Below are 26080 nucleotides of genomic sequence, written 5' to 3'. Positions count from 1 at the left end.
AAATTAATGCAAAATACAATTAAAAAAATTATAAAAGAAAACCCTGCCTGAAACATTCTAATTAATATTTCTAAACGTTGTCCAAATAAAATGTTATTTATGTCTTTTTTGGGAAATGAATCATTCAGAAGATTCTCACATTTCACTTAGAACAATTAAAACTATATAGAGAAGTTGTTCATCTCGTAATAATTATAGACAACTAATTTTGTACAGAAATAGAATTTTATTTGAACAACCATAGATTTATTCTAAACAAGTAACCAATAACAAGTAACAAGTAACCAATAACAAGTAACCAACAAATATCATACACTCTCTGCTTGATTCACTTCTTCAACAACTGTTTCTTGATGGTTTTTGTTAACATTAGATATTAAATCTTCCTCATCTTCAAATGTAACACTTTTTGTTTCTTTTTGACAATTATTTTCCTCCAAATGCATCACAGTGATTTTTTTCAGTGAGTTCCTTCTTCCCCTGGAACTGGATCTTTTACCCTTTCTGTGTGATTTAGTTTTAGTCATTCTTGATGGTTTATGGTTTTCAACATGATTATCAGGTGAGGTTTCTTTTGGATTGCTGTTCTTGGATTCTTCTTTATTCACCTGTTTAAATTCCATTGTCAAATGTTCATCTTTTGTAAATTGTGTGTTATTTTCAACTTTAATCATAGAAATACATTCTTTCTCTTCAGCTATTGCATTCTGTCTTGCTTTAATTTCAGTGTCCAAGTCTAATTTTGTTTTATCAGGTCTGTCATCATCAACTATTACGTTACCTGTATTGTCTGCAGCAGCTGAGTTACTTCTCTCTTGAAGAATTTCAAGAACTGAATCATTTGCTGTATCATCCTCGTCAGAATCTAGTTCTTCTAGAAGCCAAGGAGAATACCTGCCAGAAAATGTGGTCATATCTTCATCTGAATCATCAGGATCTTTTAATGGTACCATAAATATACTAACCAATGGTTTACTATCAAGTTCTGACTGATCAGAGTTATCATCTGTTTGAGTATCAAGGTCATCTTTTTCAATATTGGTGTCATCTTTTTGAGTATAGGTGAATTTGATGTCATCTGAATACCTAGTCATATCTCTCTCAGAAACTTCATTACATACTCTGCTTATCTCATTATCTTGTGAATCATTTATATCTTCTTTTGCCTCTGTATCCAGCTGATTCTCAGCAAGGTAATCCTTGTCCATATAACAGGCTGATTCACCTTGGGGATCACTAGATGTTAGACTACTGGATTGTTTCAATTCCTCTTCTGCAGAACTTTTCACATTTATGTTCATCGGTTTTACAGGATTTCTCTCACCTGCCCCAAAGTTCCAACAAATTTGAGTACCTCTTCTTTTCTAAAAAATGTTGTCAATTTAAGACAAATCAATCAAAGAGAAACATCTTCAAAACCACTTACAGTTGCCATTATAAAATTAGAAATAACATTTTTGGACAGGTTATATGACTCTACAGGGATAAACTGTTTGTCAACTTTCTGGAAACCAATCAACATTTTTATAACAAATTTATCATTCATCAATAAAATATAATAAAAAACTTTATATATATAAATTAACAGCAGCAGCTGTGTAATAATGTCTTAATTATCCAATGAGAATCAATGTGACAACATGTGCTGTCACAGTGCAGTAATACAATCATTGCTGACATGGTAATTTACAAAAGATTTCAGCTTGAATGAAACTATTAAGTTCTGTGCAATGCATTGATAAAAACGTAGTGTGTGCTACCTGCCACTCAAACATCATTAATTAACCATTTAGTGAGATATTCTTACCCAGTCAGACCAGATATCAAAACTTCTATTACTTTTTGTCTAAAATATTCAAGAATTCAAATTTGTATAAAATTTAGGCTTCCAGATTTATATAAAATTTTATTTGAAATTCAACAAAGGAATTCTTGAAGTCAGCAACATCTTGGGAAAGTAAAGCTGGCCAGGGGGCCATGAAACATAAAGCATTCACAATAAACAAATACCTATATTATCATTATATTTTGCAAGTTTCTGACATAAATAATTCTGGTTACTGTACCTCTGTCAGCGGAATGCCCACATGCCCAACATATATAATTGATAATAGACTAATTTTAACTAAAAAGGTGTCTATATTTCCAGGAATTACAAGTTAGAACAATGAGAAACGAAACTCTGGTCTATTTTAATCACACCAAAATTACTAAAAACATTTGACTATAACAACCTGCACATAACTGCAAAGCCTGAAATTGTTCAAAGCATATTAGTCAAGCATACACAAAGTCAGTCATTAAAAATAATTCACATCATTTTCAGGAAAACAAAGTATGAGCGATGAACATTTATATACCTGAACAATACCTCATAAGAATAGTCAGAATCATCATCATCACTACTATCATCTAATACTTCATTTTCATCCATATTAGACATAGGGGAAACTATGGCAATGTCTAAATCGATGAAGCTTATATCGTTGTCATCATCACTTTGATTACCTAATACTTCACTTTCTCTACATGTAGAGGGCTGGCTGTACTGAACACTTTGATCCTTAAAGTGTTATAAGAATAGGATAAAAGATACTGACTGGTTTACTCTCAATATGTAAAAGATACAGACTGGTTAATCTTCAATAGGTAAAAGATACAGACTGGCTTACCCTCAATAGGTAAAAGATACAGACTGGTTTACTCTCAATAGGTAAAAGGTACAGACTGGTTTAACCCCAATAGGTTAAAAATACTGACTGGTTTACCCTCAATAGGTAAAAGATGCAGACTTGTTTACTCTCAATATGTAAAATATACTGACTGGTTTAAACTATTTGCTTTGCTATCCAGGATTATAAGTCAAAGGTAGTGTTCTCCTTATTAAAATATATACATTAAAATATTAACCCTTAACCTGTTGTATTTTTGTAATCGACTTGCCCTGCAATGACTTTAGAACAGTCCATCTGAGTTTCTTGAGAGTTCATAAACAAATTACCAAAATTGAGCTACCAACATTATATAGCTTTATCAGACAGGTTAAGGGTTAAAATAAAGATATAAAAAACTGAAAAAAATTAATAATAAGAAGCTAAGTCATAAAACAAGAATCTTTTTTTAAAATTCTTTGGGTTTTTTTGGTAAGTTCCTGCACAATCAATGATTGCTGTATAAAAATGGTCAACTTGTGAACTCATCAATTATTTGTTTAGAGTAATCATAAATTCATTTAAATGAAAATTTATCTCAAATATCATTGATATAACTCACATCGTCGGGTTTTTCCGGTTTTTCATCTGTTGTTATAGACGCACCAAATCCTGACAGCAATGATTTCTTCTGTTTACTTTTTGATTTCTTTTTCTTTGGGGGAGGTTCTGGTGTCCACTATAAAATAGTGATACTTTTATATTTCAAATTAAGAGTAACGACATGTCTATTTGTAGATGAAAAGAGGTTTTTTCTCGGATAATTGTAAGCTTATAAGATCTAACCAGCTAGTCAATACATGTAGTTACATAGCAGTTTTCCTGTTATACACAGCCATATACATGTATCATAGCAAAGGTGTTTTATAATAAATTCATAATGCTGCAAAGTTGCTTTCTTGGATAATCATAAATTTACAGCAACCATGTATTGAGATAATATGAATGTCAAAACTGTTCAATAAAATTGAATATGATATGACCTCCATAGTGAAGGTTTTTTAACCTTAAAGGCAATGTTAGACGCCAAATATAGATGCATAGTATTTATCCACAAAAAAGATAAGATGTGTATTCCTATACCTTAGTCTACATACCAATGTGCTATGTTGGTGTATAAATTTTGAAGAAAATCACTCAGTAATTTCCGAGTAATGCTCTGGAGACAAAATTGGGAGGGACGCACATATTCACATTATTATGTAGACAATTGATTTCTAATTATAGCCTTTGGCGAGGGGATAAATGAAACTAATGGTAAAAGCCCAATTTGAGTTTGGGGGAAAATGGCGAAAATATGCCACCATGAAATTATCCCAAAATATGATAAACTGAAAAAGTAAAAGATACTCACAGTGAAATGAACTTGTGTAAGAATATCAGGATCATCTACTTGTAGAAACTCTGCTCTCTCCCACACAAACCATATGTCATGGCTTATCAGTCTCCATAACAGATTGAACACCTGGAACAAATAACAGAATGAACATCTAGTACAGATCACAGATTGAACACATAGTTGAATACCTAGTACATATTACATATTGAGCATCTAGTACAAATAACAGATTGAACACATAGTCGTATAGATTGAGCATCTAGTACAAATCACAGATTGAACACATAGTCATATAGATTGAGCATCTAGTACAAATCACAGATTGAACACCTAGTACAGATAAAAGATTGAACACATAATACAGATAACAGATAGAACACCTAGTAGATATAACAGATTGAACACCTAGTAGATATAACAGATTGAACAACTAGTATATATAACAGATTGAACACCTAATATATAAAACCGATTGAACACCTAGTAGATATAACAGATTGAACACCTAGTAGATATAACAGATTGAACAACTAGTATATATAACAGAGTGATCACCTAATAATGATTACAGATTGAACACCTAGTAGAGATTACAAATTAAACACTTAGTAGATATAATAGATTGAACACCTAGTATATATTTAACAGATTGAACACCTAGTAGATATAACAGATTGAACACCTAGTAGAGATAACAGATTGAACACCTAGTAGAGATAACAGATTGAACACCTAGTAGATAAAACAGATTGAACATCTAGTAGATAAAACAGATTGAACACCTAGTAGATATAACATATTGAACACCTAGTATATATTTAACAGATTGAACACCTAGCATATAAAACAGATTGAACACCTAGTATATATAATAGATTGATCACCTAATAATGATAACAGATTGAACACCTAGTAAAGATTACAAATTAAACACTTAGTAGATATAACAGATTGAATACCTAGTATATATTTAACAGATTGAACAACTCGTATATAAAACAGATTGAACACCTAGTATATAAAACAGATTGAACACCTAGTACAAATAACAGATTGAACACCTAGTAGAGATAACAGATTGAACACCTAGTACAGATAAAAATTGAACACCTAGTATATAAAACAGATTGAACACTTAGTTTATAAAGCAGATTGAACACCTAGTAGATATAACAGATTGAACACCTAGTACAGATAACAGATTGAACACCTAATACAGATAACAGATTGAACACCTAGTACAGATAACAGATTGAACACCTTGTACCGATAACAGATTGAACACCTAGTACAGATAACAGATTGAACACCTAGTACAGATAACAGATTGAACACCTAGTACAGATAACAGATTGAACACCTAGTACAGATAACAGATTGAACACCTAGTACAGATAACAGATTGAACACCTTATAATGATAACAGATTGAACACCTAGTAGAGATTACAAATGAACACTTAGTACATGTTAAAACACAATGGTTAATATATGATTCTACAAAAAACAGGTTTAGTGTTAATTGCTAAAAGTTTATCATGTAAAACCCAGCATGAATAATGACCATACATCTGACACATCTCTATTTTACAAAACTGAAACTACAGGCTTGCCTAACAATAATTACATATACATTATATTTCATTTACTTTGCACAGCCTGGAACTATGGTTTAAAAACATAATGATCAATGAAAATAGAGTGACAAACTTAAAATTCAAACAGAATGACTTGAACATTTTTTTCACTTCACATAATAACTTCAACCTTCAACAAAACATAAAATTAAATGATTATAAAATGACCAGCCAATGCATTATTCTTCATGTCTAGTTCATTTTAGACATCTTAAAAAATATGCCTTATTTAATTTTTTTTTTAAGACATGACTTATTTATCTTAACATGATAATAAATATGTCTGGTATATTTAACTCTTAGACAGATGGGGTTAAATGGTTTTGTCCAGAATGAAAGATGGACAAGTCCATTTAAGATATTTAGGATGGTTAGGGTCAATATAAACAGTTGTCTTACATGATCTGCACTTCTCATTGCAAACAACCTTGTATCAACAAAAACATCTTCAGCTATCACATTCTTTTTCTTTAGTTCTTCAACCACCCAATCTATTCTGGTTTGTTTCTGCTGATCTGTCAATCTGTTAAATATAATGTCCAAATTTTAAAAGCTATTAATTATGAACATATTTTTAGCAATTATCAACAAGACTTATATTAATAATAATATCCAGATTTCTGGAAGTAACTATATGAATCAATTATAATACTTAGTGCAAGATTTTTTTCTTCAATACCTTATTTCAATACACATGTTGAACTAATTATTCACACCCAAGTGATAAGTAAAGTTTTAAATAAAGAAACAAGAACATGTTTGTTAAACACAAATGCCCCCGGCTCAGATTCTTGTCAGTAGCAATATTTCAAAAAATGTTTACCCATTCACTCAGTTATGGACAGAAAAATTGCCAAAAAATTGTAAACACAAGTTATATAGCTTGACAAAGTCATGGCATTTTGTAATTGTAAAATATAAGTTGCCAAGTCATTGCTCTGACTTGTGAAGTTGAAAAATATTCAACTTCATGCAAGTTATCTTCCTACCAAATATGAAATACATCTGGCATTAAATAAAGGCTGTATGGGCAAAAGTGTAAAAATCTATTTTGAGCACTGGTGACCTTAACCAAACTGACCCCTTACTCTATCCAAAAGAAAAATACCATGTAAGTTATCTTCCTACCAAATATGAAATACATCTGTCAATAAATAAAGGCTGTATGGGCAAGTGTAAAAATCTATTTTTAGCACTGGTGACCTAGACCCAACTGACCTCTTACTCCATCCAAAGGAAGAATACCATGCAAGTTATCTTCCTACCAAATATGAAATACATCTGTCAATAAATAAAAGCTGTATGGGCAAAAGTGTAAAAATCTATTTTTAGCACAAGTGACCTTGACCCACTGATCCCTACCCCAATCAAAAGGATGAATACCATGCAAGTTATCTTCCTACCAAATATAAAATATATCTGTCACTTAATAAAGGCTGTATGAGCAAATGTGTGAAAATCTATTTTTAGCACTGGTGACCTTGACCCAACTGACCACTAACTCCATCAAAGTTTATGTTTCTATCAATTATAAATAACATTTGTCTATAGAATAAGGTCAATACACCTGTTAAAATGTAAAAATCTATTTTTAGCATTGGTGACCTTGACATTGGTAACATTGACCTTGACCCAAATGACCCCTTACTACACCCAAAGAAGAGGGACCTCCCTTGGCATGTTTGTATTAAACTTAAGACATCACATAAAATATAAAGGCTGTATGAGCAAAAATGTTAATATTTCTTTTTTTAAACCAATGACCTTGACCTTGACCCTAGAGACCACTTACTCCACAAAAAATTAGAGGACCATCAAAGGTATCCACCTTCTAAATATGAAAGATATCATTAAAGAAATTAAGCAATTAGGAGAAATTTAAGATAAATCCAACTTGCCGAAATAGGTTAACCAGACTAGGCCCTATTTTCAAAGTGAACAAGGGTGCCATAGTCACAAAATAGGCCCATTTACGAAAGCTTTAGATGGAGATGGGGGCATTATGGATAAGTGTTATCTAGCAAGCAAGTTTTTATTCTTGGCACTGTGTTGTTAAATGAACCTTAAAACAAATCAGTAGGGAAGATATGCACAGGATGTGTGACCTTGACCTTGGTCGCAGGGACCTGAATTTTATGCACGGCACTCAGCCTCACAATGATGAACATTTGTGCCAAATTATATTGAAATCCCTCTATGCATGTAGAAGTTTTGCTCCAGACAAGCGTTTTTCTATGAGCTCTAACTGTGACCTTCACCTTTGACCTAGAGACTTGGTTCATGTGCAGGGCACTACGTCTCATGGTGGTGAACAATTCTATAAAGTAACATTAAAATTCCTCCATGCATGTAGAAAATATGCTCCGGATAACATCTGGATATTTAATCATCTCCAGTGACCTTGACCTTGCAAATATTAACCTAAATTAAATGTGTCACACCTGTAGTCATGATAGTTACCATTTGTGCTACAATCCATCAATAAATGATGACTAAATGGTCCCTATACACATCTTCAAATTTTTATCTGAACTTTGACCTCTATGTGTAACCTTGACTTTGGTCGCAGGGATCTGAATTTTGCGTGCAACACTCAGCCTCACAATGGTGAACATTTGTGCCAAGTTATATTGAAATCCACCTATGAATGTAGAAGTTTTGCTCCGGACAAGCGTTTTTCAATGAGCTCTAAGTGTGACCTTGACCTTTGACCTGGAGACCTGGATCATGCATGGAGCAATACATATCATGATGGTGAACATTTCCATAAAGTATTATAAAAATTCTTCCATACATGTAGGAGATATGCTCCAGACAAAATCTGGATATTTCACCATCTTTAGTGACCTTGACCTTGCATATATTGACCTAAAGTACATGTGTCACAGCCGTAGTCATGATAATGACCATTTGTGTTACAATCTCTCAATAAATGATTATTAAATCGTCCCTATACACATCTTCATATTTTTTATCTAAACTTTGACCTCTATGTGTGACCTTGACCTTGGCTGCAGGGACCTGAATTTTGTGCGTGACACTCAGCCTCACAATGGTGAACATTTGTGCCAAGTTATATTGAAATCCCTCTATGCATGTGGAAGTTTTGCTCCGGACAAGCGTTTTTCAATGAGCTCTAAGTGTGATCTGACCTTTGACCTAGAGACCTAGTTCATGTGCGTGACATGGCTTCTCATAATGGTGAACATTTCTATGAAATTTCATTAAAATCCCTCCATGCGTGTAGGAGATATGCTCCGGACAAAATCTGGATATTTCATTATCTTTAGTGACCTTGACCTTGTATATATTGACCTAAATTATATGTATCACAGCCATAGTCTTGATAATGGCCATTTGTGTTACAATCCCTCAATAAATGATGACTAAATGGTCCATATACACATCTTCATATTTTTATCTGAACTTTGACCTCTATGTGTGACCTTGACCTTGGCTGCAAGGACCTGAATCTTGCGCGCGACACTCCGCCTCACAATGGTGAACATTTGTGCCAAGTAATATTGAAATCCCTCTATACATGTGGAAGTTTTGCTCCGGACATGCATTTTTCAATGAGCTCTAAGTGTGACCTTGACCTTTGACCTAGAGACCTGGTTCATGTGCACGACACTGCTCCTCATAGTGGTGAACATTTCTATGAAGTTTTATTAAAATCCCTCCATACATGTAGGAGATATGCTCCGGACAAAATTGGACGCCGCCCGCCAGGGGCGTTCCCATAATACGTCCCGTTTTTCAAACGGGCGTATAAACAAGAGCTGTCAGAAGGACAGCGCGCTCGACTTTTTTAGTGCTTGCCTATAAAACAAAACTTTGACAGTTAAGGGCACACAAGACTTTAACTAGGAATTTCTAAGTACAAATCAAGAAACATTTTCACAGAGTTATCTTCTCTTGCTTACAGATAGGTCTCATGATGGCACATAAGAACTCCAACTTCCAAAGTAATATCTCAAATGGTTAGGTCAACAAGTGGACAAGAATGAAATTTTAACTGAGTTTCTAAGTCAAAAAGGGCCATAATTCAAATAAAATCCTTAACAGAATTACCTTCTCCTGCCCATGTTTGGGACCATGATGGTAAACAAGTATTCCAACTTTCAATTTAATATCTCAACCAGTTCAGTCAAAAAGTTGACTGGTACAAAAAACTTAACCAAGATTCTAAGTCGATAAAAGGCCTTAATTTTTAAAACAAATCCCTGACAGAGTTACCTTCTCTTGCGTACAGATGGGGGTAATGATGTGAAATAGCATTAAAAGTTTCAAAGCAATATCTCAAAGGGTTAAGGCAATAAGTGGATTTTACCCATATTCAATGTATTTTCTAAGTCAAAAAGGGGCATAATTCTGTCAAAAACCTTGACACAGTTATGTCCTCTTGTCTGTTGATGAAGGTCGTGATGGTAAACAAGTATGGTCAGTTTCAAAGCAATACCTCCAATGGTTTTGAAATAAAGTGAGGTGGTACAAAAAACTTAACCAAGCTCAATACACTTTCTAAGTCAAAAAAGGGCCATAATTCTGTCAAAAACCTTGACAGAGTTATGTACTCTTGTCTGTAGATGGAGGTTATGATGGTGAACAAGTATGGTAAGTTTCAAAGCCATACTTGTAATACTTCTGAAATAAAGTGGGGTGGTACGAAAAACTTAACCAAGGTGTGACGCCAACGCTAACGCCGACGCCGACGCCGGGGCGAGTAGGATAGCTCCCCTTTTCATAGAAAAGTCGAGCTAAAAAGGGGAATAACTGGGAAATATGGATGACACAGTTATATAACTTGGCAATATCATGTACTTTGTATTGATAAGTAAGTGTGGAAATTATAAAGCCATTAGTATGGACAAGATATTTCCAACTTGCCGTTTTAGGTTAACCATTATTCATTTTCTAAGTGCTGAAAAGGGCAATAACTTGGTAAATATGAAAGCCAGAGTTATGAAACTTGCCCAGATCATGTACTTTGTATTGATTAGTAAGTGTGTAAACTTAGAAGCCATTGGTACAGGTAGAACTTAAGAAAAATCCAACTTGCCGTTCTAGGTTAACCTCGTACGGACAGACGGACGGACGGTTCAATCACTATATTCCAGGGGGCATAAAAAAAGCTTCCATAGTAATTTATTTATTAACTTAACTTTAAAGATCAGGAAAATGAAAATAAAAAAGAAATTTAAAGAAATTATTCTTGAAAATAAATTTGTTTTAAAATATTTATATAAAAACTTCAAAAATAATTGGTCCTGGTCTTATTCAGGCAATATTAACTATTGATTTTCAATCTTCTCATTTTAATATTTAATGCACAGTTCAACACTAACCCATCCAAGTTTTCAAGACCTTTCAGGTGACTTCCTGTAAAACTCTCTAACAGGTATTTCATGTGTGTCCCTGTCAGTAGATCCATCAAAACATTGTTGAGCAGCTGATTATAGGGGGTTAGGCGTAGATTCACCCACGCTGTGAACCCGTTAATCTTTGTTCTCAAAGACATCCTACTTTTTCAATCTGTCTCTGTAATTAGAAATTCTTTTACATGATATACTAAAACACATACCTAAAAAAAAATAATTCAAACATTCTGTTATTTACAGATAAAAATTTAGAATGGTTAATTACATACTTTTTTTTAAAATGCAATGTAAAATTATATTTAACCATCTCTCAACATTCAATATATCTACATGTATTTTGAATAACAAATACTGACAATACATTGGAATTATTCATATGTATTTCATTTGACATGGCACCAACTCTTTGCTTGTCTCATTCTATATTTATGTCCAAGCTGAAACCTCAGACTTCATTGCAAAATTTTAGCCAGCAGAAAATAATGAGTGTCTATATCCCCACAAGGGGTTTGACAGAAAAGAAACATACTTTGTGTAAAATTATGTAACTACATGTTTAGCCATGAACCCTAAGCATTTTAACAGTGCTAGTATGATACACTTTAATCTAATAATCCAAACTGAGGGATATAGGTCTATAGTTGGCAGGATTCCTCTATGCTAAATGAGGGTCCATCCGCCCGTAAGCACAAAAAAAGCAGCTTTCGCTGTCGAGTACAGACCCCGGACATGTCACCAGTCATGCCCTTAAAGAGTTAATTTTGAAGCACAAAGTGGTGATAATTTACCTCCATGCAATTCCCAAAGATCTTGTATTCACTATTTTATTAAATTGTGTTTAACTGTCACATTTTGACATTAAAATACACATGTCATTCATAGAACAACTCAAAGATTTAAATTACAAACATCTATGATCAGGCCGCCATGTTTTGAAAGGGAGCTTAAAAGGAGAGCATTATGATACCGTGGTATGTAAATTGATAGCCCTTATTCGGTCTAGTATAATTGTTTTCAACAGAATATGATGTCACTACAGTTTCAGCAGACCACCTTCACTTGTCAGAACATGAAATTATCAGTTAAACTGGTATATAAATATGGGGTACAATAAAGAAGTATTTTCAACATACGCGGGCAGCTTTGGATTTTCCTATCAATGACAGAAATTTATTTTTTTTTTTTTTTTTTTTTTTTTTCTTTTTCTAATAAACTTTTTTTTTTTTTTTTTTTTTTTTTTTTTTTTTTTTTTTTTTTTTTTTTTTTTTTTTTTTTTTTTTAAGCCCAACAGGTTACTTCGTTTATTGTCCCCGTCATCGGTAAAATAGGGTCGGGGATCCATCCGCTATTTTACCTTACAAGTTTTCTAACAAACAATATATACACAATATGACAAGGACAACATAATTATGTAAATTGTAAATTATAATAATTCATGCATGGGCTATAGAATTATGACGTGTTACATAATAATGCAACAAGATTAATAGATATAATAGATATAATCAAGTACACATAAGTATTTGTTTCTAACTTATATATGAGAAAAGATATATATTAATGTAAATTCACATTGAAAACAAACAAAAAAAAAACAACAACATTTGTTCGTATAGAGGCCTGTATGTACGTTTCTCATTTAGGTTGTCTGATTATATTTTAAAAATCTTTTATGTTGTTATAATTTCCTTATCGGTATTCTGATATAAAATATAAGGTTACTCATTATCAAGGGATAATTTTTGAATAATATTTTGCCACAAATTATGAAAAGAAATTACATCTCCATTTAAAAAAGCTATGTATTCTTGATTTTTTAATTTCATTTTTAAGTATATTAAAAACATATTTATATTTAAGTAATTTTGACAGTTTTCTCTAAATTTTGTTTTATAAACATAGTATTTTGCTAATAATGTTACAAAATTCAAAATAGAATGTTTTCCATAATACGAGAACAGTATGCCTTTCATGTCTGAAATATCAAATTCGACAAAACACTTATCTCTAAGCCAGTCTTTCAATTCTAAAAGAAAAATATTGGTATACGGGCATTGATAGAATAAATGTTCAATCGTTTCTCTATCAATGTTACAATATGAGCATAACTCATTATCTCTAATATCTATTCGATGTAAAAATGTATTTGTCACAAGAATTTTTTGATTAATCTTATATTGAAATCTTTCAACTTTATTTCTTTCACAGTATTTAAGCTTGTACAATAATTTAAAAACTCCTTCTGTGATATAGGTCCTACAGAATTTACCCATTTGTTAGGAAACAACTAAATTGTCAGCGTCAATAAGGATATCATAAAAGAATCTGCAACCTTACTGTTTTGTATAACACATTTAAGATAGGGATTTAATGAAATGTTTGCTTGTATAAGAATACTTTATCTTTTTTACTGTTCCTAAATTTTTTCTCTCCATAAAAAGGGATGGACTCAATGACTTGTTGAAATATCTAAAAATGTGCCTCTTATCTTATATATATCTTTCAATTTTTGAATACTGTAAATATTACCGTCATTGTCATATAAATCAATAATAGATATTATATTGTGATGTATCCAATTGTTAAAAAATAAATTAGTGTTACGGAATCTAGTGTTAAACCATAATGGTGAATATAATATATCTTCGATACTTTCTATGTTCACTTTTTTGCAAAAGTAAGTCCATGTTTTCAACACTTGTTTCCAGAAAATATTTTGAAAGTTCTTCAGATATAACTGATGCAAAAACCCCGGCCCAATTTTTACCATTTTTGGTTAAAATTCAAACCGGGAGAAGGGGTAACCCAAGTTGGGCCATTTTCTTTCCCAAATAGACGTTTGATCCAAACCTTAAAATTTAAAAACGGGGTTCAAAAAAGGCTCAACATTTAACTTTTTAAAAAACCACCTGCCTCTAATTTTATCTATAACTAAATCTTTTAATTTTTTCCCGGGGCCCCTTTTTTTCCAAAAAAACCGGGGAAATAAAAAAATTTCTTTCTATTTTTTTAAATTTAAAATCTTCTGAAGGTTTTGGCAATGACAAAACAAATTTGTACAAAATTTTAAAAATAATAAAGTTTTAAATAATTGGGGACTCTTCCAAAAAGATTTAAAATAACCCCTTGGGACATCCCATTTTTTAAATTTTTTTTTAAACATTTCTAAAAATTTTCGGTCGCGGTTTAAGTCCCAAATGTCCTCAACGTCTGCAGGAAAATATAAAAAAAAAAAACAAAACTACTCCTAATTTTTTATTGGGGTGAGTTTGGAGACCAGTCTAATTCAATCTGGTCGCCATAAATTTAATATTTGAAATTTCTTCTCGACCCTATTCCAAAATGGCCCTTGTTTTTTCAGTATTTATTCTTTAAACCAGAAAAATAGCATAAAAATTATCAAAGCGTGTTTAGGCAATTTTTTCTAATTGAATTTTTTCAGTTCCATCAAAAAACAGTTTGTGTGTCCATCTGCATACTGACCTTAACTTATTTCTTTATTGTAAATCGATATGCCAGTAATATTATTTATTTTTCCCCTAATCATTGAAAAACCCAAAAAAAAAAAAAACTTTTCCGCACATAAGATATTAAGATATACGGTGTGAAATTGGATCTCCCTTCTAACAACCACGTTTAACTTTAAAGAAATCTGATAAATGACCATTTTGTATGATACAGGTTTCTGACCCATTTTGGAATAGATTTATCCATTTTTTGAAAGAGGGACCAACATTAAAATAATCTAAAGTTTTCTGAATAAACTTCCAAGAAACTGAATCGAAAGCTTGCTGAAAATCTATAGATAGTAAAAGACCTGGTATATCGTTCTGTTTAGTTTCAAAAAAAAATATCATATATCAATCTGATATTTTCACTTATACACCTTCCTGAGATAAACCCTTTTTGATCTTGGCAAATAATGTTGTTTAAAACTCTTTTCAGTCTGTTTGCTATAGCAGCAGAAGCCATTTTATAAATTACATTTAAAAGTGTTATTGGGCGCCAATTCTTCATAAAAAATCTACTTTTATTCGGTTTAGGCAGACACGTTATAACTCCTTGTTTCTGAGTGCCAGATAAACTATCATTAAAGTAGCCAAAGTTAAGAGCTTTTAAAACAAAAATTGAGAGATCTTTCCAGAAAAATTTAAAAAAATTCAACTGTATATCCGTCTAAACCTGGACTTTTACCATTTTTCATGTTGCTTAAAGCAATATTTAACTCATCAATTGTCAATTCGCCCTCTAACATTTGAGAATCAAGTTCAGTTAATTTATTTTCATTTTCCCCTATAATGTCTTTTATAGGAGTTTCATCTATATTTGAATTTTCTGTATATAATTTTTTCGTAATAATCTTTTTTGAAAATTGAGTATATCTTTCGTATTTCTTATTTCTTCATTGTTTTCCGTAATCAGTTTTGTTATTAATTTATTTGTAAAATTTCTGTTTTCAAGATTTAAAAAAATAACTACTAGGTTTTTCTCCTAAATTTTCATAACGGCATTTCGATCTTAACATCACTCCTTCTAACTTTGATTTCCGTAACGCTTCTAGCTGAGATTTCTTTTCATTAAGTGCCGCCCAAGTTTCCTCACTCGAAGAATTGAGATTTTCGGATATTTGTTTTTCTAATGCTTGAATATTTATTTCTAAATCTTTTTTCTAGTTTTTTCTAATCGTTTTTTTCTTTCTGCACTATATTTTATTGTTTCGCCTCTAAGAACGACCAAAAATGTTTCAAGAAAAAGTTGGGGGTTAATATCTAAATCTGGATCTGTATAATTATCTTCAGTGTTATTTTCTGTTTTATGTAAATCTACTAAATTATGTAATGTATTCTTAACTAGATCAATATATGAGTTTTCGGTCAAAAGAGAGCAATTAAATTTCCAATAGCCTTTTCCCCTTTCATTTTCAAATAATTTAATTGTTAACAAAACACCTGAATGGTCTGTTCTATAACCTGTAGTTATTTTACAATTAGTTACATAATTCATCATATCCTCATTTACAAGAAAAAAATCTAACCGTGCTTGCTTTCTTGTCGGATTTTTTCTTTTCCAAGTATATTCTCTTTTATTGCCATTTAAAACACGCCAGACGTCTACATAATTGTAATTGTTCATTAGCTCTAAAATACTCTGTCTTGCACGAGGGTTATTAATATTTGTGTAATTTTCATAATCTACTGAAGGATTAATAACAAGATTCCAATCTCCGCAAATTATCACGTTATCATTACCAATTTCAAATATTTTTTGTTTAATATTTTTCATAAAAAAGCCGGTTTATCATCATTTGGACCATATAAATTAACGAGAGTAAGTCTGAAGTTCGGCATTAACATGTCAAGAATAAGATAATTTCCATTTTCGTCACTGTATATATATTTCTACTTTTTGCTCAAAATTATTTCTAAACAAAATCATTACCCCTCTACTATTACGTTTATATGGGCTAAAATAGGCATCATATCCCCATTCATTTTTAACAAAGGAACATAACTTTTCTTCAATGTGAACATCCTGCAGACATATAATATTATAATCTTTTTTCCTAAGATAATGAAAGATATCGCGACGTTTCTGAGTATTTCCCAGCCCTTGACAATTTTGAGAGTATATGGTTAAATCATCACCTATTGGGTAAAAGAAAAACACAATTTTCTATTAAACAACCTAAATAAAATAAGTAACTTAAAATTTGACGGCCGTTATATAAACTATTACTAGGCGGCATTTTCTATTATATTATTGAGATGACGGAGAAAATAGTTTCAAGTTTCATTTAAAGAAAATCTTTATACAAACTTACAAACAAACAAACGAACGGACATAACAAATAAGACTACACATATCTTTTACATACCTATACAAAAAAACAAAACAAAAAACAACAAAAAAATACCCCCAAAATACTACAAATACCGTTCTAGCGACAAAAACAATGTACATGTATAAAACATGGTAAACAAATTTCATATACATCCTGTCATTTAAACTTATATGTAGATCTAAGTAAACAATATATTATTTAATTTATCTAACATTATAAATTATGTGTTCAAAACATAGCAAAATATTTACAAATACGAGTACCTATACACACGATATAAATAACTTTCTAAATATAGACAATATCATGTCAAATTTTGGTTTTTCTCTTCGTTAAAAATAGATACCACGTGGAGGTAAACAGCTGATTTACCATATAATACATGTATCTTGTGTGTGTGTTTATAAACAGTAGTGTGCTATACATGGGGAGAATATATATAGATGTTTAACACATAATAATATTGCAAATTAAAAAAGAAGAAATTTTTAGATAATATTTAATTTAAGCTTGGAATAAATTTGCAAGGACAAAAAAGGTATTTACTTTTTAACACTCTGTTTTGTAATTATATAAACGTATAGATCCTTTATTATTTATCACCTAGATTAGGTATTGTGTTGAAACAATATACATGTATATTTAGATAAATCTCTCTCTCTTTTTGAGAATGCAGTAAAAAAAAAAAAATAAAAAAATTACACACATATATGTATCTTTAGATGATGTATGCATATTATACAGTAATGACTTTGTTTATATTGTCTATGTTGATTTCCTGGAAATGTAAATCAAACAAACAAATTTTATGAATATTAAAAGCAAAAAAAAAATCAAAAAAAAAAAAAATCATTACTGATGTTAGGTTACTGGAATAACTTGTAAAACACATTGAAAAGTTCTGTTGTTGTACTGTAACAAACAATGTTGTTATATAAATGTTACTTTCTTACTATTTATGATTTGTTATTTACTATTTATGAATTGTTATTTTTTCCATATTTAATTACACATAGACACTGTACACTGTCTTTATTTGATGCATTTTATTAGACTTTTCTTGTTACCCACATGTCCTCTTTTCCTTTTCTAACTTGCAGATAGACATCCAAGCCTCTTTCTTGTATTCTTGTTTTTAGTTTTTCACTTTGTCTTATAGTATAAGCAATTTTTGCAAGTCTTCCCCTTTCTCTCTTCATTATCACAGGTAGGTCTGTAAGGATTCTTTTCCTTTCTTGCCTCAGCACAGGAAGTAAAGACTTTGAGAGGACCAGGTCCCTATCACCAAAGGACAAAAATCTCACAATGATTGGGTTTGGACCATTTCCTTCATTTGGGACCCTGTGTAGGTGTGTGAAGGATATATTTTGTACAGTGCCTTCTTCAAGTTCCAGTTTGTGTATAAAAAAGGACTTCATTTTTCTTTCAATATTTTCATTTTGTTCCTCAGGGAAACCATAAAAAAGCAGGTTATATTTTCTGTCTTGTTTTTCTAAGAGTAGCAATTTTTTGTCCATTTCATCAATTTTTTCAGACATGCTCTTCATCTTAGACACATCTTCCATTTTTTTGTTTTCCAGTTCCTTGCTCTGATATTCTAGGCATGTTTCAAAATCATTTATTTTTCTTTTCATTTCTATCACATCTTGTTTAGCCCCACCCACCTCTTTTTTCATTTCGCTCATTTCTCTTTTCAAAATGTCGAACACATTTGTAAATTTTTGTTCTAGAGTATTCATTCTATCACAAATCTTTTTGTCAAACTCATTAAACATTTCTTTTATTTCTGATTTAAATTGATCAAAATCATTTTCATAATGTTCTGATTGTTGACCTTTCTCTTTCTGCTTTTTCTTATCGCTTTCTTTATCTTTTTTTGAGCTTATTTCATGATCAAATGTTGCTGTGGTAGATTCTCTCCTTGTTGTCATTTTGTTTAAAGGCATTGTAATGATTCAATTTAATTTTTAATTCGATCTTTTTACTTTTTTTTAGAACAGCACGTAGTGGGTGGGGTGCGTGGGTGGGGTGGCTTTGTGCACTTTTTTGGTCAAAGTTACTAGTTTGTCATATAACTGGAGTGTATAGATGTTTGTACAAAGAGACACGGTATTCACTTTAAACAACTTACTAAATGCATTTAGTTTGTAATGTTTGTATGCATTTTTGAAACATTTTTTCTCCGCACGAAATTTTTCTTATGTTGACATGGGTGTGCTCGATTTATTCCTTTCAGAAATTTATTGAAAATGAAAATATTTCTAAAATTCAAAAAGAACCACTTCCACTTTAATGGTGGAAACAGTTGGTTGGTAGTGTTCAGTGTGTAAAAGTACACATTTTCTGATTTCACCAGAATGAGCATGGACGTGGTACCTGCGGGGAGTACTATGAAGTATAAATGCGGAGGACACAAGTCTACACTTCCATTTTCAATCAGAATATCTTGGTTTTTATCGTTATCTTGAATTAATTGACGTGTCAATTCAGTGCTTCGGACGAAAGTTTTTAAAACGATCACAATCTAGCAGGTACTGGCGTTACCGTAATGCTCGATTTGAGAGCAGGCCCTTCTGGCAACCTTTTCGAGCTGGCTATAACGCCTAATGTGTTGGATTCTGATTGAGCAAGATTGCTATATCTATCATGTACAGTACATATCAATCCAATTACCCAAGATAATTTTCGATAAATCCATAAAAATGTTATTTAAATTTTACAATAAAAAATAAATGTTGAAAAGTATGTAACTATACCATATAAGGGAAACAAACAACAGATTGTTAAGTAAAACATAAATTGGTGTCACATTTAAAAGGCGACAAAACCAATAATATCTGCTATTCGTTCGTTAATTTCTCGTTACTTGGTCGCCATTTGTAAACAAGTTTATGCAAATTAAGCGAAGGGAGACTACTCATGTGGCATCAACTTGTACATAATATTGCAGCTTGTTTGTTAAGACTGAGAGTGGCAGGTTGAGCATCTGTTTTCAGCATGATAAATAGGACCTACACAGGCTATAGATTATGTTTCAATAGCAATGGTGTTCAAATAATTCCGTTTGAAGCGAAACTTCGGTAATATCGTTTCTCACCGGCATTTTTGTATAAACACCGTAGATATCCGTATACAGAGATATTTCGGCCAATCAGAGTATTTGTTGTAACTGTACCAAAGTCAAAAGCCAATCAAATTCGCGTTTAGGAAGGCAAGGCATCTATGACGTAGCACGCATGGGATCCACGTTGACGCCACATTTATTTTATTAATTTAGAATTTGCATTATTTCACTGCCAGCTCACAATGATTATGATTTATATCATCTAGATTCACGACGTTTATAAGACAATGCTGTCAGACGCACCATTCACTAGGTAAATATTGTTTTAAAGTACCCAAAATGGTGACTCACGTGTTTGAATAAGGTGAACAAGTCATTTGTAGTAAAATTTACTCTACTATTTTCTTCAATTAGATCTACCATGATGCACTGGTCATTTGTGCATTCATAGTGAAAGCCATTCAATTTCAGAATTGTTTAAAAATTAACCGATATGAATAGAAGATAAATATAGAGATAGAATTTGTCTTCTTGCACTATTAACATTTTTAGAGACCAAATTTAGAAATTAGTTCTGGCCACAGGTGGCAGTATCAGTCAGTGACAGTGTTTGGACTAGCTAAAGAGACTTCAGTGAACAGGTTTTATAGTACTGCTAGACATATTCGCTGATGCCAATCCCATTTCGAAAGTCAACCAGATCTGTGACATTTTTATGTCATGCTGTAATTCAATAAATTTGCGTGATCTGGACAAAAGCTATTTTAATACAGGTAGATAGATATACTTGGGACACTTCAGTCTATATTTTTGAACAGAGAACGTTAGATTGTTGAAATAATGCCTCAAAGTTTATCAGTGGGTTCACATTTCATAAAATTCACCGCCATTGCTGCCCAAATTATCATGTGACTAGCGAGAATATAGGTTCGGATACCTTTGCATGACATTTGGTGATCCGTGACCCAAATGCTATTTTTAATTGAAAACATGGCTTTGCAATTATGAATAACGGTATATTTATTCAATAACAGACATTGTACCTAAAATGTTGGATTTATATTGTTTTGAGTGATGAATTTCATGAATTATTTGTTTGTCTTTTGCAAAATAAGTCGTACAAGTTCTCAGGTAGCGATATAGGTCAGTTTAATCGATGTTTTGCCCTGAAAATTCTAATTTAAAGACTATTCTAGTTTTTTGTCATTTTAAGGGAGAATGATATCAAAATAATTGTTTTATCAAATAATGCACAAGAATTATTTGTGAAAAGGGGATTTACAAATTAATGAAAGTCTGGTTCTAACGTTGTCCAAATTTTAATCCAAGCAGATGAAAAAACAAATTATTTTTAAAAAATTTGTATGATTAAAATTTGTGTTTTCAGAGTTAACTCTTACTGTAAATCCAAAATGGTTCATAATAAAATTGGTAAGTCAAATGAAGGCAGCTTTGGGAGCAATGTAAAAAAATAACGGTGCAGTCTTTTAAAGTAAAGTATTATTTTTTCTGGATGAAAATTGATAATTGGGGTTTTTAAATTTTTTACTTTTTCCCGGGCCCGTGCTTCTGAATGTTTATAAATGGGGGGTTTAAGCTTCCAGCAGTAAGAGAAAAGTGAGGATGATTTTGATTTACTTGACTTTTTACAAAGGAAATTATTTTTTTCTTTATTTTGACTTTTTACTTTACCCGCAATTTTCATAAAAACCGACATATTTTAGTAAAGTGATTTTTATATTAGAATAAAGGGAATTTCATGCTCTATAAATACAGGCTTTTACATAAATGATCAATTAGAACAAAATTGCCTATGAAATAATACATATGTGTAATTATTTTATTGTTCTTTATTGTGTGGCTTATCAGTCTTGGAATGGTGCAGGAAAATACCTTCTTATCTATGGGAATATAGTGCAACAATTAGCATATCTCTATGAAGGAATGGGTTATAGGACACATTGTTTAAAGCACACAAAAATTAATAAATATAGTATTTGTTGAAACTAAAGTTAACTAGTAATTGTTTAAGTATTTTTGAAAAATCTGAAATTGTGACTGTATATGAACTTGACGAATGGATAAATAGTTTCTTGACTAAAGACAGTTGACAGGAAATTGACTGACAGAAATTTTCATAATTAGACCTTCTCATAGGTTGGGAGAAGTAGGGCAAAGACCAGACTGTTTGTAAATCAATATTTGAGTCAAATGTTTCAACCAGATTTTTATGTTTCAGTACATATGAAATAGATAATGAGGGTAATACAGAACAGATGACAGGATCAACACACATGAGAACAAGTTCGAAGGTGGTAATGAAGTATGTACCTCGAGGCTGACGCCGCGCTATTGCTTTTGTGTTTTGAACTAAACAGCTGTCTGTATGCAGGACTCCGAATCCAAATCTAAATGGTTATATAGGTATGTTTCTTAAATGAAATTTACTTTATAGAGTTGAGCAAATTACTAACTCGTGTAGGCCCCATGTAAACAGAGAAATAGTTAAAAATAGGATCTTTATGTGTTTGCCATAAAATGGGGAGAGGTTTGTAGGGGTGCATAAAGAGTTACCCTTATTAGTTTTTATGTCACACTGGGCAACACTGTTAAGGTCAGTTTAATAATGATATGGTAATGGCAAGCTTTACTGGTTTGGGGGAAGGGCCAAAAGGGGGCTTCATTTTCTTTATTTAGAAAAACAGGCCCCAAAAATAAAAAACCCCAGTTTTTCCTTAAATAGTTAATTTGTGGATCGGGATCAAATTTTATTTTAGGGATGACATGTTGTTTGGGGTGGGCCCCCTTCAAAACCCAATAAGTTTTTTATTAAAAAATTTGAGAATAATGATTGTTGTATTTTTAAAATTAAAAATATTATTAACTTATTTCAAGTTTTTAAAAAATTAAATGTATGCATGAGGGGATCTAAATTCTAACTTAAAAATTAAAGGGGTTTCCCTTTTCCGGTAAACTGGGGGAAAAACACCGTTTTTAAAATTTTTTAACTTTTGTAATTGCTCAGAACCTTGTAAAGGGCAGTTTGTTCTATTTTAAAAGGTATCTTCCCTCATTTTTTCCAAAACCCTATTTTTTTAAAGACCAAAGTAAAACCTTTTTTAGTTTTTCATACATTTTGTAATTAATTTTAGACTGAAAATTTAAATTTCCTGAAAATTTTTCAACTTGTTTAAATTTTAGTCTATTTATGCAAAAGTAATTGGTCGGGAAGATGTGTGAAGGGTGATTTATGATAAATTTTTTCAAAAAGAGTAGAAGTACTCCAGTTTAAACCCAGTCCCGATAAAAAACTGGTCACCAGATTTTTTATGGGGGGCCCGAGGGATTCACCGTTTACAATAAAAACCGTCCCTTTAATGTCAGTCACGAAGATTGAAAAAAACGCCTTTTCAAAAAAAAGGGGTTTATTTATTTATAAACAAAAATTTTTTATGTGTTATTTTAAATTTTTTTTATTTAAAAAATTTAAAAAAATTTAAAAAATTAAAATTTTTAATTTTGGTGAAAAAGCTGTTATTTTCAGAAATTACATACATGTTCTGAGTATAATGCATCAAAATATGCATGAATAGTCTTTTACAAGTAACAGAATATAGTTATGATATTAGAAATTTTAAATTCAGTCATATTTTGCATAAACTAAAGCTGGATTATGAATATTTATATATTTCTTCTTTCTTTCTATTTCTTCTTTTAAAATTTTGCTTGCTAATTATAAGCTTGTAGCTTATAGCCTTCTTTTTTCAAAAGAAAAAAAATCTCCTGAAGGGTTTATTTTTAAAGTTGGCTTTATCTCCTTCCATGACACTGTTTGATTCTAATGTTGCAGTACTTACAATATTTTCTTACTTCAAATTCTTCTGATGATTTTCACACAAAAAATTTCAAAAGTCTTTTTAAGAAATTTAATTCTTAAAATGAAAAGTTTCAGTCTTGATATTAAAATAAAGTGATGCAAGGTGTTTGCTGTGACAGCTCTTGTTTTGTATATTCAAGAACCCAACTTGATAAAACTGTCTTCTATATGTTGCAATAATAATTGAAGATATGTATACAGGTTGTCATATTGTTACAGGAGTCACATGTCGAAGTCACAGAAGGCAAAAACAGTCGATGAATTGTCTCTAACAATCAGTAATGGGAAATTGGTTCCGAGAAAAGTGGAAATTTTTTAAAGTTTTTTAAAACCCTCAGCAAAATTTCAAAAAACAAACAGCAGAAATTTTTTTGATAGGTTAAAAAATTTCTGATGCTGTTTTAGACCCGTTTTATTAAAAAAAGTTCTGTATTTGGGGCCCCAGGGGCTGCATTGTTTTGGGGGCACTGAAAGCGGAGTCAATTTCCATTTGATGTCAGTTTGAAAATTTCTGTCAGGACTTGCATTCAGGGTATAATTTTAGCGAAACAAAGGTTGGGTTTTCCAAAAAGGGACTGATATTCTTTGTAAAAATTTAATGAGGATCCATACCCAAGTACTTTCTCCAACTGTCAAAACTCTGAAAAATTTGCCACATGATCTTGACAGTGTTGAAGTAACTAAAACTTCACGAGAAAAACTTTCTAATAAGCCACGATATTTGCACTTGTTAAATTTTTACATTATCTGTCAAATGCTTTACTTTTGGAGTAGATATTATCAATTGATATTATTTCTTAGCACAGAATGTCACTGTTATTTGAATATTTGACAAGAATATTGTACGAAACAGAATAAAAAGATCCATAAAGTTTTATACTGCTGTATTAAATATGGCTTTAGTTGTTTAGTGATGGTTTTGCAGCATTCACTCAATAAGAAGTATACAAATGTATTTCTTTCGGGTATTTTGGAATGATTCTTTTTCAAAATTAAGACAATAATTTTGTATATTACAGACAGTAGATATATGGCTTTATACACTTTATGAGAAAGAATTGTTTTTGTTTTCAGATTTGAACACTATAGATATGTAAAGATTAGAGAAAGATACAAGTATTAGTTAACTTTCATTGTGTTTCAGTCTAATGGATATAAAAATCATCATTTAAATTGTAAGTCACACTCGGCCAAAAAAAATTCTAACAAGGTAATAATATAGATAAATCTGTGAATGTCTATGAGTAAAAAAATGTTATTTTCTTATACAAGGATGTTTTTTATGAAGGCAAGCATTTTTATATGTTAGTCAATATCTTGTATAACCTTGTTAAAAGCTGGTTGGGCCCTTAGTCTTTACATTACAAGAGATGAAATAGGGCAAGTGTAACGTCTTTTGAATAAATAAAATGTCCAGAGCTTTAGATATTAGGTTTTTTTGATCCCGTAGTAGGTCTCTACATAAGTTAAATAAATCATAAAGATCTGGGGAACAAACTGGCTTTACATCAGGAAATCTTAAGCTCACCACCAGTAGAGATCTAGTATGATTTAAGGATGGATGCATGCTGTGGTATACAACACCATCCGTCTTCAAGACTCTTATAAAAGATGTTTCCCACTTAAACTATTTTCATGTTTGCAATAAAGAATTTAGTTTTGTTTGCCCGTTTTTAGCTCGACTATTCGATAAGAATAAGTAGAGCTATTGTAGTCACCCGAGCGTCGGCGTCTGCGTCGGCATAACCACTTATTGTTAAAGTTTTTTGTAATAGTTCAAATATTTTCAAAAGTCCATTGACATATGGCTTTGAAACTTTGCACACTTGTTCACGCATCATGACCCCAACCTGTAGACAGGAAGAGGGTAACTCTATCAAGCATTTTGACAGAATTATGCCCCTTTTTAGCTCACCTGTCACAAAGTGAAAGGGGGAGCTTTTTGGGGGGTTTTTGGCCGGGGGGTCCGTCCCTCCCTGTCCCCCGGGAAAAATTTTACTTTTTGACATTTCCTTTATAAAACCCCTAAGCCAATTTTATCCCAAAATTCACAGGGAATTTTTTCCTTTGGTGGCACCCTTTAAAAATTGGGTTTAAAGAATTTTAATTCCCTGCCAAAAAAATTTGGGTTTCCAAAGGCAACCCAAAGAAAAACTTTTTAAAAATTTCTTTTTAAAAAAACCCTAAGAGCTAGGCTTAGATATTTGGGATGAAAAATCTTTTTAGTGAG

General features: G+C 31.6%; 1 protein-coding gene across 9 annotated transcripts in view; it reads right to left on the bottom strand.

The window, feature by feature from the left end:
- LOC132722318 (uncharacterized) overlaps window positions 1–20307 on the bottom strand; it is a 41166-nt gene extending 20859 nt beyond the window's left edge. The window contains exons 1-6 of one of the 9 annotated variants that reach the window (XM_060706789.1): window positions 19925–20307; window positions 11035–11227; window positions 6086–6209; window positions 4066–4176; window positions 3274–3390; window positions 315–1364 (exon numbers count right to left, since the gene is read on the bottom strand). In XM_060706789.1, the coding sequence (XP_060562772.1) occupies window positions 315–1364; window positions 3274–3390; window positions 4066–4176; window positions 6086–6209; window positions 11035–11207 (1575 nt within the window). In that variant the 5' untranslated portion in view covers window positions 11208–11227; window positions 19925–20307. Of the gene's footprint in view, window positions 1–314; window positions 1365–1807; window positions 1847–2371; window positions 2564–3273; window positions 3391–4065; window positions 4177–6085; window positions 6210–11034; window positions 11228–19665; window positions 19832–19924 lie in introns of those variants that run through there. The other 8 variants (XM_060706791.1, XM_060706790.1, XM_060706792.1 and 5 more) reach the window with 8 other exon arrangements.
- Between the last annotated feature and the right edge of the window lie 5773 nt (window positions 20308–26080).

The sequence above is a fragment of the Ruditapes philippinarum genome, unplaced genomic scaffold, assembly GCF_026571515.1.
Source record: "Ruditapes philippinarum isolate M1 unplaced genomic scaffold, ASM2657151v2 ctg1297_1_1_1_1, whole genome shotgun sequence".
Lineage (NCBI taxonomy): Eukaryota > Metazoa > Mollusca > Bivalvia > Venerida > Veneridae > Ruditapes > Ruditapes philippinarum.
The sequence above is the reverse complement of the archived record's forward strand: the minus strand, read 5'-3'. Positions and strand labels throughout refer to the sequence as shown.